Below are 14940 nucleotides of genomic sequence, written 5' to 3'. Positions count from 1 at the left end.
GGGTGGGGTGGCCGTGGTGGTGGAGGGTGACGTGCCGGTTGTTGACGCCTCCCCCGGGTTTGGGAAAGGAAGCCGACTACAGGAGTCGTCATGTCATGTGGGGCTCTGAAGGCCGGTGACCTTGCTGGAGGGTTCTCAGTGTGACCTCGTGCAAAAATAGCCTCTCTTGTGACTGTGTGTGCTCAGCTCCCCAGACTGAGCAAACAGCCCCTCACACCTGCACACTATTGACTCACAGTTACTTGTTTGCAGGTGCAAATGACTGTTTGTGTACCCAGAGTTGGGGGGAGGGCCCCCACCATCCTTTTCTCTCTTAGCTCATGTTCCCTTAGAGCAGGTAGTGGGGCCACAGAACTGGCAGAATGTGAGACCCTAACCCCCAGGGCAAGGGGGCCAAGTCCTGATGGCAGAGAAAGGTGTTGCCCTCCTCCTCAAGTCTCCCCGTGAACTAGAGAAAAATCCACTCTTGCTTCTCGTAGTAGGATGAGAACAATCTGGACACCAGAGTGGCTCTATTTAGGGACAGAAAATTAGAAAGAATATAAAATTTTTCAAAATAGGAAGCAATACACATGGAGTCAGAGAGACCTCTGGGAGTTCTCAGCTAGGCTTTATATAGATAACAGGGAATAAGAAAACTGGCCCAACCTCTCTCTCCCAACCTATCAGGATGACAGGAGTGAAATGTGTCAATTGTTACATTCTATAGACTTCAGGACTTCCTTGGTGGTCCAGTGGTTAAGACTTGGAGCTCCCGATGTAGGGAGCTTGAGTTCGATCCCTGGTCAGTGAACTAGATCCCACATGCTACAACTAAGACCCAGCATGGCCAAATCAATCAATCAATCAATCAATAAGTAAATATTTTAAAAAATTCTATAGACAATGGAAGACAAAGGTGATGGGGAGGGAGGGGCATGTGAGCGAGTACAGGGGAGTGGCAGGGATGGCCACATTCCTGTGGGCAGGTTCCACTCTAAGGCATCACTGCTCATAATATGCACCTTTATTTCTTTGTTCCAATAAGCAAGAAAAATGTCAAACTATGACATAGCATAATCATACAGAAATTGAAATGAGAAAAATGAATTACAACCTTCTCATGCAGGGAAGTTTGAAAATTTCAAGAACTTTCAAAAAAGAGAGTCCCTTTGGCTCAGTAATTCTATATCTAGGGGAATATCCTGAGAAATAACCAGAAATGCTAAGAGTAGTTTACAGAATGAGCTGTGTCTACAAAATCAGAAACTGGGTAATGACTTAGTGAAAATTCAATGAGAATAAAGGATGGTGCATTTCTGTGATGGGATAATATACACTAAAGTTTCTGAAGAATTTCTAATATGGGAAAATGCTTTGATATGAAGTGAAAAGACAGGCTCTTAATGATATAGCCTGACCTCAAGTAGGCAAAGCTATGTCAATATAAAAAATACAAAGTATTAAAAAGGATGTAATAGAACAAACTTAATAACATGGTGATCTTTGAGTTATCGGATTACATGTGATTCCTATATTCTTTTTACACATGTCAGCATTTAACTTTCTTGAAGTAAATATTTATTATATTTTTACTGAAAAGGAACTGAAATCTCAATTCTGCAAGGGAAAAAAGAGAGAAAGAAGGTCTCAAGGGGAGCTCAGCATGAGGTGAGACCTCCAGCTCTGAAGGAGCTGCTGGTTTCTGCTGCACCCCTTCCCATTCTCAGAACCAGGGAGAGCCCTGCTGCGTCTGTGAGGCCGGCGATAAGATGTCCACTCCCCAGGACAGGCCTTGGAGCCGGTTCTCCAGGGTGAGGGCAGAGTGAGGAATAACGTGGCAGCCCAAGGTGACCCGTCTTCCACTCCTTGCCAGGAAAGGCCATTATTTCTGTGGTCTCTACGTTCTCCGATGTGAGATTTCTGGGCCTAAGCAGAGAGCTAATCCTCTGTGTTGTCTCCCACCCAGTAGATATGTTTGATGACTTCTCGGAAGGCAGAGAGTGTGTCAACTGTGGGGCCATGTCCACCCCTCTGTGGCGGCGGGACGGGACAGGCCACTACCTGTGCAACGCCTGCGGCCTCTACCACAAGATGAACGGCATCAACCGGCCCCTCATCAAGCCCCAGCGCCGCCTGGTAAGCCAGGGCCTGGTGCCGCGTGGCCAGGGCAGGGGGCAGGCGGCTTGCTTCTCCGCTTCTCTCAGCTCCTGGCTTCGGGCTCAGCCTTGGTGGGAAGCTCCCGGGTTCGAATCTGGGGTTTCAAGTTATCTTTCAAAGAAGGTGCAGGTTGAAGGATTGGGTGGGTGGCAAAGTCATTTCTTCCCCCTTCAGAGTCAGTTTGAACTGTGAGGATGGTCCAGCCCATTTAGTTCGACCCCTTAATTATGCAGAAGTGAAAAGTGAGGCTCAGAAACGCTATGCCTTGCCTGCATTGTGTGGTGTGTCTCCTGAGCTCACGTCAACCCCACAAGGAAGGCTGACTCTTCCTTTTTATGTTGTGACTTACCCAATTTTCAGTTGATCCATTGACAAACCCAGAGATTATGTGAGCGTGTGCTGGGCCCTGTAGCTGGGGAGGAGATAGAAGCAAGTTTTTGGCTCCTAGTTTCCTGGTCATTTCTACCACGATTTAATTTTGACCACTAGCTTTCACAGATATTAGGGAAGGAAGAACAGAGGGGATAAACCCTGGCGCTTGCTTCCCTCTCTTGAAGCCAGTGTTTGAAGTCTCTGGGATACAGTAATTGCCAACCCCAGGCCCTGAGGCCCAGGTTAATTCTACTTTGGGGAGAAGATTTTCTGCCTACAGTGCCCAGTGGTCGCTCAGCTTTTCCCTGACGTGAGTGACTGATAATGTCGCTGACGCAGCAGGAACGACCAGGATTTGCTGTCTCCGGCAGCCCAGCCCTTGGTCCCATGTACCCGGGAGAGGCTGGGGTACCCGATTCCCAGCATCCGGGCATCTCAGCATCAGAGCATCTCTTGCGGGGGCGGCGAGTCTGAGACTCACGTGGCCCCACCCCGCGATCGCTCGCGGTGAAGCAGATGCCATGGCACCAACCTTGGGCCTGAAGGGTCTGTCTCCTGTGTTGCAGTCTGCCTCCCGCCGAGTGGGCCTCTCCTGCGCCAACTGCCAGACCACCACCACCACGCTGTGGCGCCGCAACGCCGAGGGCGAGCCTGTGTGTAATGCCTGCGGCCTCTACATGAAGCTCCACGGCGTAAGGCTCCCGCGCAGCACATCCCGTACCTTCCTCCACAGCTTGGGTCTCATCCCTCTTCTTGCCCACAGATCATAAATCATTGTCTCCTTCTTAAATATAGTTAAATCTGGAAGCGTCCAGAGACTGTCTTACAGCCGTCTATTAAGGCTGCTGTAACAATGCCATAGACTGGGCAGCTTGGGTCTCCTGCGTTGCAGCTGGATTCTTCACTGACTGAGCTACCCGGCAGGCCCAAGGGGCAGCGTGTGTGTGTGTGTGTGTGTGTGTGTGTGTGTGTGTGTGTGTGTGTGTGTGTGTGTGTGTGTGTGTGTGTGTGCGCGCGCGCGCGCTACCCGGCAGGCCCAAGGGGCAGCGTGTGTGTGTGTGTGTGTGTGTGTGTGTGTGTGTGTGTGTGTGTGTGTGTGTGTGTGTGTGTGCGCGCGCGCGCGCTACCCGGCAGGCCCAAGGGGCAGCGTGTGTGTGTGTGTGTGTGTGTGTGTGTGTGTGTGTGTGTGTGTGTGTGTGTGTGTGTGTGTGTGTGTGTGTGTGTGCGCGCGCGCGCGCTACCCGGCAGGCCCAAGGGGCAGCGTGTGTGTGTGTGTGTTAGTCACTAAGTCATGTCCGACTCTTTGCGACCCCATGGACTGTAGCCCACCAGGCTCCTCTGTCCATGGGGGATTCTCCAGGCAAGAATACTGGAGTGGGTTGCCATTCCCTCCTTCAGGGGATCTTCCCTACCCAGGGATCTAACCCAGGGCTCCGGCATTCCAAGTGGATTCCTTACTGTCTGAGCCACCTGGGAAGCCCTACTGGGCAGCTTAACCAACAAGAATTCATTTCTGTGGTTCTAGAAGCTGGAGGTCTGAGATCAGAGGCCAGATCAAGGGAGATCCCCCTGTCTGGTGCCAGACTTCTTACTGTGTCCTTACATGGTGGAAGGGGCAAGGATGCTGTGGGGTCTCCTGCATAAGGCCACTAATCCCATTCATCAGGGCTCATCCTCATGACCTCATCACCTTCCAAAGGCCCCACCTCCTAATACAATCACCTTGGACTATAGGCTTGTGAACATATTAGAGGGGGATACACATTCAGACCATAGCAAAGACATTGTTAGGGAACATCACTTCCATCTTTAACACAACATAAGTCTAATTCCCATTTTACAGATGAAGAGACTCAAAAGTAGTCTGTGTATGTGGTAGTATGATATATAACAAAGATAACAATTCAATGCATAAAGAATAGCTTTTTAAGAATGCTTGTATTGACACAGTCTGGAACACAAAAATGACACTTGGCCTCTGCCTCCTACTAAAACCAAAAGTAAACTTGGGTGTATTAAAGATATGAAATGTAAAACCTCTTTTAAAAGGCACAGTAAAAATACTAGAAGAAAATGTAGAGGGAGAGGTTATATAACCTTGGGGATGGGAGGAGAACTTTTCTTCAGCAAATTTTCAAAATTCTTAAGCTATAAAAGAAAACGATATATTTGATTGTATACCTGTTCATATTAGTATATGGAAAAAGATACCCCAAGAAAGTAAAACCAGGAAGTAAGGGGAGGGGGAAATGGAGTTCCTGTTTAATGAGCAGAGAGTTGTTTTGCAAGAAGAAAGTGTTCTGGAGATGAATGGTTGCATAAAGTGTGAATATGCTTGACACTGTTGAACTATACATTTAATAATGGTTAAGATGGTAAGTTTTACGTGATGGGCATTTTATGACAATGTTTTTAAATTGCTGATGTGGGTGGGGGTGCACATGAGGGCAGGATTCTTCTGAAATCAGGATGGTGTTCAAGAGGGTTTGAGGTGGGCGGAGGGGAGGAGGGCTGGGAGGGAAGGACACTTTCCTCCAAAGGTGGAGGTGCTGTCTCATCTGACTAGGTTGACTGGAAGGCCGTTCAAGTTCACGTATGCTACTGCCCCCTTTTATTTTTTAGCCACTCTGGTGGCTTAGTTCTCTGACCACAGAATGAACCCGGGGCCCTTGGTGGTGAGAGCACAGAGTTTTAACCACTGGACTGTCAGGGAATTCCTTACACTTCTTTCTTTAACAATTCCATGTTCATATCTCAAAAGTGGTTGTGGCTTTTCCTTCGCTATTTGCAGGTGTGGCCTGTGTTAGTCCCATAGGAGAGACTAGCATAGACCAGGAACTAAAAGATTTGGTTGGCCAGGCCTGAAAGAAGCCAGATATGGGCAAGGCACACTATTTTAAAATACTAAAAAGAGGACCCTGCCAGTTTGCCCCTTTCCCTCCCCCAACCCAAGACAGAGTTCAGTGTTTTCATTTTTCTGTTTTCCCACGTCACCTATAAATCTGGTTATTTTCTATTTGTGTCTTTCCCAACACACTGTGAACTCTACAGGGAAGGAACTGTGTCTTTAAGTCTGTTTCCTCTGGGTCTAGTACAGTATCCCAAAATATAAGTGTTCAACTCATCTTTTTAGTAGAATTGATTTCTTGCTCAAAAGGAGTTCCAGGCCTGATTCACTTAGACTCAGTCCCAAAGTTTGTAGAGGAATTGCACAGATCTGGCCTTCCCAGTGTGTATTTGTGTGTGTGTGTGTGTTGTGTAAATATGTCACAGATCATGTACACCTGGAAAACCATGTATGTTGACTTGCAACCTCCTAGGTCCCCAGGCCCCTTGCGATGCGGAAAGAGGGGATTCAAACCAGAAAACGGAAGCCCAAGAACCTTAACAAATCGAAGACACCAGCAGGTGAGAAAAAGATCTCTGTGTAATTCTATGAATAACTCAGTAGCCCTCAGAGTGAATGAGCATCGTGTATGCTCAGGTGGGCCAGCTCAGGCTGCAGAGGTGTAATGATAGCATCGTCCAGTCCCTGCCTTTCAGGACAGAATGAATAACTTAGTGCAAAAGTAACATTGCCATGAAACATATTGGGAACTTTTAAAGCAGGCTCAACTTTTGTCATGGCCTGATTTTTGCCAGTTGCAAAGATTGCAGAGGTCCAGCTAGACCTCTTGGTCTCGAGGAAAAAGGAACATTATTCAGTCCCTCCATCTTTAGTGCTGCAGCTACTCAAGAATTCAAGTCCTTTTGGTTCGCTTTGGGCTAAATGGGGTCAAGAAACCCAGGGCCCATGAGTTGTGTTCAGTTAGATTTGGACATTGATTTGTAAGCTGGTGTATAATTAACATTGTATGTCCTTTGTGCTTTACAAACCTCCTTCCCAAGTACTGTCTCGCTGATCCTTAAAGACCCTCCCTAGATCCCATTTATGATCCCCATTTTACTAATGAGCAAGCTGAGGCTCAGAGAGGGCAATGAGCTGTGAATGGGTAGAGCTGGAATTAAAAGCCCAGTGTTTTCACTTAGGAAGTATGGATATTCTATTCAATATCCGTTCTGCCTCTCAGTTTCTAGATTTCAAGGTGAGGACTTGGGTCCCCTACCAAGAGCATTGCCTGTTTGACTGACAGGTACACACAGCTATATTTAAGATGGATAGCCAACAGGGACCCGCTGTATAGCACAGGAGACTCTGCTCAATGTCATGTGGCAGCCTGGACGTGAGGGGAGCCTGGGGGAGGAGGGACATGTATATATGTGTGATTGAGTCCCTTTGCTGTCCACCTGAAACTATCACCACATTGTCAATCAGCTATACTCTAATATGAAATAAAAAGTCTAAAAAAGAGCACTTCCTTCTGTCAGGGCCACTGTCACAGATTTTACTGGAAAATGTGGCAGGGGCAGAGAAAATAAGTCAGCCGATCTGATGGAAATTTCGTCTTCTAATGTAAGGCCTGACAAGTCCAGATGACTTTCCCTGTCCCACTACTGAGAACATGGCCAACGTGCTCCTTTTCCAGGCTCCACAGTGGCTTGCCCCTTCTGGCAGTCCCGTGTTATTAGAACTTGCAGTGTCTCATACCTGGTCCTCGGCCTCTCTCCCTCCTTGCACATTGGGCGTATGTCCAGCACCTTCCCCTGGGAACTTCATCTCTTTACGTGGTGGAGTCCTGGGGGACCACGTGTCAGTTCGGGTGTATGATCCCCCATCCGAAATTCCAAACCCAGGGAGCTAGATTTGGCAGCAAGACACAATCTGAACTGACACAGGCTATTTATAATCTTTATTTATCCCATGTGTGAATATTCACATTTTGCTGGACAACTATTAATGTGTTTAATTACTGGGTGTTGTCCCAGACCCTCCCACAGATATTCTATCATATACAGGTCTTGCCCCATTTAAAATCCAAAAGTTTTGAATCCTGAGACATATGTGGCCCCAAGGATCTGGGATAAGGGGGAGATGAGCCAGTCAAATGAAAAAGTTCCCTTGAAATTCTGCTGCTTCTGCTTCATCATGAGAACTGCCAACTTGCCCTGATGAAGGGCCCTGCTTCCCCTCTCCCCAGCAAGTGTAGACAGAGCCATTAGCGCTGATCTGCCCTGGCTGGCTCCAAGGGCCACCGTCCGTGTGTCCCGGCCCCTGGGCTAGGTGTCCTGACTCTGCCTTGTTCCAGGTCCCTCAGGCAGTGAGAGCCTCCCTCCCACCACCAGTGCTTCCAGCAGCTCCAGCAGTGTGGCCACCAGCAGCAGTGAGGAGATGCGCCCCATCAAAACAGAGCCGGGGCTGTCGTCCCACTATGGGCCCAGCAGCTCCCTGTCGCAGGTACTGCCCGTGCGGGAGTAGATTCCGGGTGGCCAGGCCCCCAGCCGAGGCAAGCGGCTGTCCACACAGGGGTCTATTTCAGCATATCTGATCAAGCTACAGCAATTTGGATACACAACCATGATATACTCTGTGCCAGGCTTCCCTGGTAGCTTAATGGTAAAGAACACGCCTGCCAATGATGAAGACGCAGGTTCGATCCCTGGGTTGGGAAGAACCCCTGGAGAAGGAAATGGCAACCCACTCTAGTACTCTTGCCGGGAAATCCTGTGGACAGAGAAGCCTGGCGGGCTATAGTCCAGGGAGTTGCAAAGAGTCATACACGACTTAGCAACAACTGTGCCAGGACCAGTGAAGACGGGCTGGCACACAGCATGACTGCAACCCAAATCAGACCGTGGGCTTGCTGGGGGAAGTGGTGAACCCATCGCAGGCTGTGGGAGGCAGAATGGGGCTTTCTAAGCAAGTCTGTCTCCTCAGTGAGGGTGGCTTGACCTTGGCGGTAGGTAGATTTTAACAGGAGGATGAGGTCCCTCCTGGCCTGTGGAAGCTGCAGTGGGCAGGTGGGAGGCTTGGGGTTGGTGAGGGGTCACAGGCAGGATGCTATTGTAACGAGAGCTGGCTGCAGGTCCAGCTTCACACGTGTGTCCAGAAGATGGGCCAGCGGGACCCTTGTGTCCCTCTGTCAGATATGATGGCAACCCTCCTCCTCCACCCTCTTCCCTCTGTGGTTCCCCCACTTGGGACCAGAATGCCTCCAAACTTGGTCATGGTCTCCCATTAACTCATCTCTTCTCCTGTACTTGAGGTGAGCATGTCCTAATGAGCTTTCTGCCGTCAGAGTGAAGAGAAACTGATCCTGTGGGACCAGGAGAGCCAGGAGCCCCTTCTGGGCAGGGGGAATGGCCTCTCTTTGGAAAAAAGAGATTGATGGTGCTAAGATTGTAGAAAATGTCTGATGCAATCATCGAAGGCGTCTGAGAAACCAGAATAGTCACAGGGTTCCTGGGTCAGTGCTCAGAAGCAGCTGGTCAGTCAGGAAGACCCCTTGCCTCTCATCCTTCAGGGGTCAGGGGGCCAGCAGTGTGGCATGGTACCTCTCCTGCCCTTGTCTTTTGACCCTGTCCTCTGGTCCCCTTCCTGGGGCGGGAGCCAGCCTGGGTACAGCTACAGAGCAGGGCTCCCCTCTCCAGTAGGAAGGATCCCACTGATGGTGTCTTATACCTTTCACTTTCAGACGTTCTCGGTCAGTGCGATGTCTGGCCATGGGTCCTCCATCCACCCGGTCCTCTCTGCTCTGAAGCTCTCCCCGCAAGGCTACGCGGCTTCTGTCAGCCAGTCACCACAGGCCAGCTCCAAGCAGGACCCTTGGAACAGCCTGGCCTTAGCTGACAATCATGGGGACATAATCACTGCATAATGTCACCCCTTCCCTCCTCGGATCCTGCCCGGACTTGGGGACACGGGGGACAGCAGAGATGAGGCTCTGGGCTCTGGGGTGCTGTCCTGCTCTGTCTGGGAATGACTCCAGACAACAACTGGGAAGAAACTTGAAGTCAATGATTTGCTTAGGGGATTTTAGCGCATACCTTTTTAAGGGGGGGGGGGAACTGGGGAGCTCAGACTCTGATCAGAAGGAGCCCACCCCCTTCCCTAGGAGCACACCTCAGCCCCTCCCACGGAGCTGCAGACTTTTCTCATTTTTCTGCCCCATCACCCCCGACAAGAGACGAGAAGTCCTTCTCCCCTGTTTCCACCCCTGCACCCACGATGGTGGCCCTTCCACGGTGCTGTGGGCACCGGGGATCCCAGGGCAGGTAGAGCGGGCATCTGTTGGACGTGTGTTGGGATGCCTCGCCCCGCGGCCGGTCCTGCCCTCGGCCAACACTCCCCTTCGGGCCCAGTGCACCCGCCTCCCTCATACTGAATCTTGACTCCAGAAACACTGCGTGTAGGGCCAGTGTTACCAGATGCTGCGTGGGGAGAGTGGCTTCCGCAAACTCGCTACGTGGCAACCTCGCGTCCCTGCAAGTTCCTCCTGCGGCTCAAATCGCTCCCTCTCTTCACCCCCGCCCTCCGCGAGGCCTCTGAAAAGAAACGCCCCTCCGCTGCTCTCGGTGATTCTGCTCTGCCTGCAGTTTGAACTACTCCCCGAATCCTTCTTCCGCCCCATCACGCTCAGGGGCGTTCCTGAGTAAGAACAAAAAAGGTTCTGCTGCTGAAGCGAATTTGACCAGCATTCATCTGAGACTTGAGATCCTTCTGGACAGGATGTCTGGTGGACGGCCTCCGCCAGCGCGGCTGGGGATGCGCTGCGTGGGGCGGGGTTGTTGGCCTGGAACTTGCGGATGCGCTGCGGTTCCCTGGAAACGCACCTGTTGCCTGGGCCGCAGGCCGGGTCCGTCTGAGGGGCGCGCACTGCCTGCACCCGCGTCCTTTCTCCAGCAGAAGGCGTCTGTCCAGGAGGCAAAAATGCTAGGGGTTTTCCAATATATATTTAAACAAACACAGCACAACTCATGGAAGAAAGACGACGAGCGATGAGAGAAGATACAAGGGCGGGAGGGGGCGCCTTACCCCTCCCTCGGTTTGGCAATCGGCCTCCTCTCCGCGTTGCTATCTGCTCTCTACCCGTGACCCGGGGCTCTCGAAGATGCTGCCTTCCGTGCCCTGGCTGCCAACAGAGTGCAGCTGACCAGCCTTCCTCTGTGCTACGCCAAACAGCCAACCCCCGCCCCGCAATCCTCCCGGCGGTAGCAGAGTTATCTTTAAACCCAGGTTCTGTTTTTAATCATCATTTACATTGGCTTTCTTCTACGAAAGCCGCCCCTCACCCCTTGTATACCCTTCCCTAACCCACAAAACTGCTAACGTTGTCTTAAGGTGAAATGGCTGTAAAATCAGTATTTAACTAATAAATTTATCTGTATTCCTCTTTCCCTTCTCCTCCTCCCTCTGCGGTATTTTCTGAGGTTCACTGCTGCCCATTGCAAGGCAATCCTGAGCCTCCGAGGCCCCTTTGCTGAATCACTTTTCCGTCCGTTCCTTTTGGCGGTTGGCCGAGGCTTCCTCTGTAGGTGCTGGGGGTTAGTGACAAGGACACGCATCCAAGCCCTGCTACTGACTAGTCTGTGACCTCGACAGGTAACCCCTAGGTTTGGTTTCCTAGGGCGGGTTGAACCAGCCCTTAACTGAAGTTCCTGTGGTCTCTTAGAAGTTGCCACCCCCACGAAGGGGGACATTTTTAAAGCTGCTGGCAAACACTGGTAGCTCAGTGTAAAGGAGAGCTGCGAGGTAGTAGCCTCTCCAGTCCATTTTATTTTCAACATGTGCTGGAGGGTCACACTGAGTTGTTTGCCACCTTCTCCATTATGGTTTGATCCAAACAAGCTCCCCGAGGGCTCCATACCAGTAGGAGAGGAGGGGGAAAACCTCTCCTTTGTCCATTTTGTCTTCACTTTTGTAGGCTTACAGACTTGCTTACTTGCTTCATCTTAAAAGTGGAGGCGGGTTGAGGGGGTGACTCTAAGGTTTGTGGAACAGAACCCAGACAGGCACATCTGCTCCCGCTCAGAACTGTTGGTAGCAGCTTCCTGCCTCTCAGATGGCTTATACCCAGTGGGTAACTGAAGGTCTTTGACCTTTCACAGCACCCTTATTATTTTTTGAGCAAGTGAGGATAAAAAACTATAACAAGCATTTGATATAAAATTGGAAAAGCCTTTAAACTGGTTATGAAATAGCCAAACCTATTCAATGCATCTACCATCCAGAAAGATGAGTAGTTGATAACTCTGGCAAAGAGTAGCAGAAAAGATTCAGAAGCAAAAATAAAAGCTACTATGATTTATATTAGCCTTGGGGAGGATGTGTTTTCTGATGATGAAGTCTTAGCTGAAAACATTTTTGCCATTTCCCTTTAGGAATGGCTTTCAGAGGATGGATATATATATACCTACACACACAGTACCAGAAGATTGACCTCATTCCTTATATGGTCATAACTTGTGCTTCACCCCAGATGGTAAAATCCAGCTTTAATCAGCCTCCTTGCTCACCAGACTGGGTTGATTTTTCAAATCAAATGTATCCTCAGAAGAGGTCAATTATAATGTTAGTCGCTCAGTCGTGTCCGACTCTTTGTGACCCCAATGTCTGTAGCCTGCCAGGCTCCTCTGTCCATAGAGTTCTCCAGGCAAGAATACCAGAGTGGGTTGCCATTCCCTTCTCCAGGGGATCTTACCAACCTGGGTCTCCTGCATTGCAGGCAGATTCTTTTACCATCTGAGCCACCAGGGATGCCCCAGAAGGTCAAGAGGAGGTCAAGTTGCTACCAATCAGGATATTTGAAAGGATGCAATTCCCAGATGGTTGGGAAGTGGCTAGAGGAAGGATGGGGAGGTGGGGGTGGGAGGTGGACTCACAACAATGGCGTCCTTAGAATAAGTGCCTGCCCTAATATGGTGAGTGCAGTCTCCAGGGGGTGTTTGTTCAGGCTGAGACATCCCTCATGGTCCCTTTCAGGCTCACCCCTCACTATGACAAAAATTTTGAAGCGCAGATCAAATCATTTTAACATTCAGGGGCATCAGTCCTTAATATCTGACTTTTCGATACCTTTAGAGGGTAAGTAGTAGCAGATTTAGCCATGATTATGTGCTTCACCCCAGATGTTTGGCTTGGGGTGACAGTAGTGAACATAAGTTTATATTCACTTAACATGCACCAACTAGACCAGGGCTGGGGGTTATTTGATGCCCCCCTCTTCCAGGCCCCTGGAACTTACTGATGTACACACTAGTGCATGAGAAATGCGGTCATTTGGCAAGCTGCTATCAGAGTGGAGGTGACTGGTTTTCAGTTTTAAAGCATTTTCTGACACTGGAGACAACTCTTCAGATTACATCCTTGCCTTGCTTGAAGCTGGAACACAAACAGGCCTCCATCCTTAACCACACAGATAGGTATCTTCCCAGAACCAAGGACAAGGCTCAGAGCTTCCACGTGTAGCCTGGGAGTGGAATCCGTGCTCCTGGGGGCTCCGGGGCCTGGACACTGTTCCTTTCTGTTCAGTGACTGGGCCTCTTTCTGTGGCCTCCTGGGGGCACAGCTGCTCTGTGCCAGCCTGTCTCCTGTGCGATTATCATCTCCCCTCCAGTAGCTGCGGCAGTCCAATTTGCAAAAAGACATCAGTGACAAGGAGAGCTAAATATCCAAGCAAAGATGGCAATAAAGCAGACCTAGGTTCTCAAAGTTCAGTTTTCTTTGGGTCTGGGCATGGCTGGATCATTGGCTGAAGCCTGGGAAATTGTGGGTTTAGTTGGACAGAGAGAGGGGCAACCACACACAGCTGTGCTCTGGGCTCACAGGAACAGTGGGAACAGAAAAATCCTGTAAGGTGCCTGCTAGTGCTCTTAGGCCCTGACTTAGGCCTCCTGTGGTGTCAGGAGGTCTTCAGAAGGAACCAGAGAGGGAGCATCTCCAGTGAAGGCTGATAAATGAGAACCATCATCGCCCCCCCAACACACTCACAGTGTATCCCCGCCCCGCTGCGTGGTGACTGCCCTCTGTCCTGCAGCTGTGGTGGCCCTGCTTCACCTGAGAAATAAACATGACCGCAGACGTTGTAAACCAGATGCACCTGAAGTTCAAATCACTGGGTGGTTTCAGTTTCCAAATCACTGACTCTCTGACAGCAAGGAGTTCATCCAGATGAAGTTCAATACTAGTAAATGATACCAGTGAACAATACACATAGACCCCTCTTACAACAAAGATATTGTAGTCTCTTGTGCTGCTTCTCTTTTAAGATAGATTTAGTCCCCCCCCCAAAAAAAAGATTTAGTCCAATGAAATGGGTTGTAATTAGAGATGTGAAACATTTAGATTTTTTGTTCCTCTGTCCTTTTGCTTTACAACTCATGAAAATTTTTTTAAAAATGAAAATTTCATTACTTCTAGGGTTCTTGATTACCTAAGACTTTGGGGCTGGGATGTGGGATAAAAATGCTAAGACTGAAATAACAGAATCCTAAATAGGATTGCTGTTCTCTGCCGAACAAAGCAACGAGTGATGCCAGCTAATGTGCTTTAGAAGGTAAAGTTGTTGCTTCGTTATTCAAACAATCCCCAGACTTCGCTGTAGGGATGTGGCCTGGAAACACTTTCAGGAAGTCTTCTGGTCCAGCCCCCCACAATGACATTGTTGCAGAATTCCTTAATGTGGCTTCCAGCCTGACCACAGCTAGTTTCCCCATTCCACCCTGCAATAGTGCCCATGTTTTGAAATTATTTTGCCTGCACAGTTATTGGGCTTCTCCTCACTTTAGCTCAAAAAACATAACTACATATAAATTACACTTCAATTTTTAAAGAACAAAAAGCATAACTGCTCATCTCTGCTAACAAGTACTACCAGATCACACAGGGATAAGTGTGAGGAATTCCTGGTAGCCCCTTCCTTACAGGAGGATTTGAGTCTGGGGTCTGTGGGAGTACAGGGGAGTTACAAGACACAAGCTGCTAAATATTAGGGGTAGTATAGCTAAGGTTTCCTCCCAGTAGCTGGTTAGGGAGAGTCAAATGGAAGGGAAACAACCCATCTAGAAACAGGATACCTGGATTGGGAGACCATGCCTGATGCACTTACAGATCATGAGGGGATCTCAGGGATCATTTGGTGCAAACCCTTTTGTCCCACCATCATAAAAAAAAAAAACTCACCCATAAAAGACTCATCATAAAAAAAACCTCACCCAAGGTTACAGAGCCGGCATGAAGAGGGGTGCTTCCTGAGCACCTACTCACTACTCCCAGGGATCAAACCCGCATCTTCCGCATTGTAGGCAGACGCTTTACCATCTGAACCACCAAGGAAGTCTTCACTAGGCATAAAGGTTGTCAGATACGGCCATTGCAGTTAACACACTCACCATGGAGGGGGCGCCAGCGTTCTCTCTCTTGTATGCAACAGCCTGATTTTCAAACATTCCATCTGAGACCAACCGAGAAATTCGACTTTAAAAAGTTCCTGCCCCTTATTGAGCACTCCTGCACGTCAGACACGCTAGCAGCTGTACATACTTATTCAAGTT

At 49.4% G+C, this 14940-nt stretch overlaps 1 protein-coding gene across 3 annotated transcripts in view; it reads left to right on the top strand.

The window, feature by feature from the left end:
* Positions 1–10787, top strand: part of GATA4 (GATA binding protein 4) — a 78405-nt gene extending 67618 nt beyond the window's left edge. For 2 of the 3 annotated variants that reach the window (XM_043891406.1, XM_043891405.1), the window contains exons 3-7: positions 1949–2118; positions 3078–3203; positions 5832–5919; positions 7698–7846; positions 9084–10787. In XM_043891406.1, coding sequence (XP_043747341.1) covers positions 1949–2118; positions 3078–3203; positions 5832–5919; positions 7698–7846; positions 9084–9266 — 716 coding nt within the window. In that variant the 3' untranslated portion in view covers positions 9267–10787. The remainder of the gene's footprint in view (positions 1–1948; positions 2119–3077; positions 3204–5831; positions 5920–7697; positions 7847–9083) is intronic. The other variant, XM_043891407.1, reaches the window with a different exon arrangement.
* Positions 10788–14940: the final 4153 nt, after the last annotated feature.

The sequence above is a fragment of the Cervus elaphus genome, chromosome 29 (genome assembly GCF_910594005.1).
Source record: "Cervus elaphus chromosome 29, mCerEla1.1, whole genome shotgun sequence".
Classification (NCBI taxonomy): Eukaryota; Metazoa; Chordata; class Mammalia; order Artiodactyla; family Cervidae; genus Cervus; species Cervus elaphus.
This window is presented reverse-complemented; position numbering and strand designations above follow the sequence as displayed.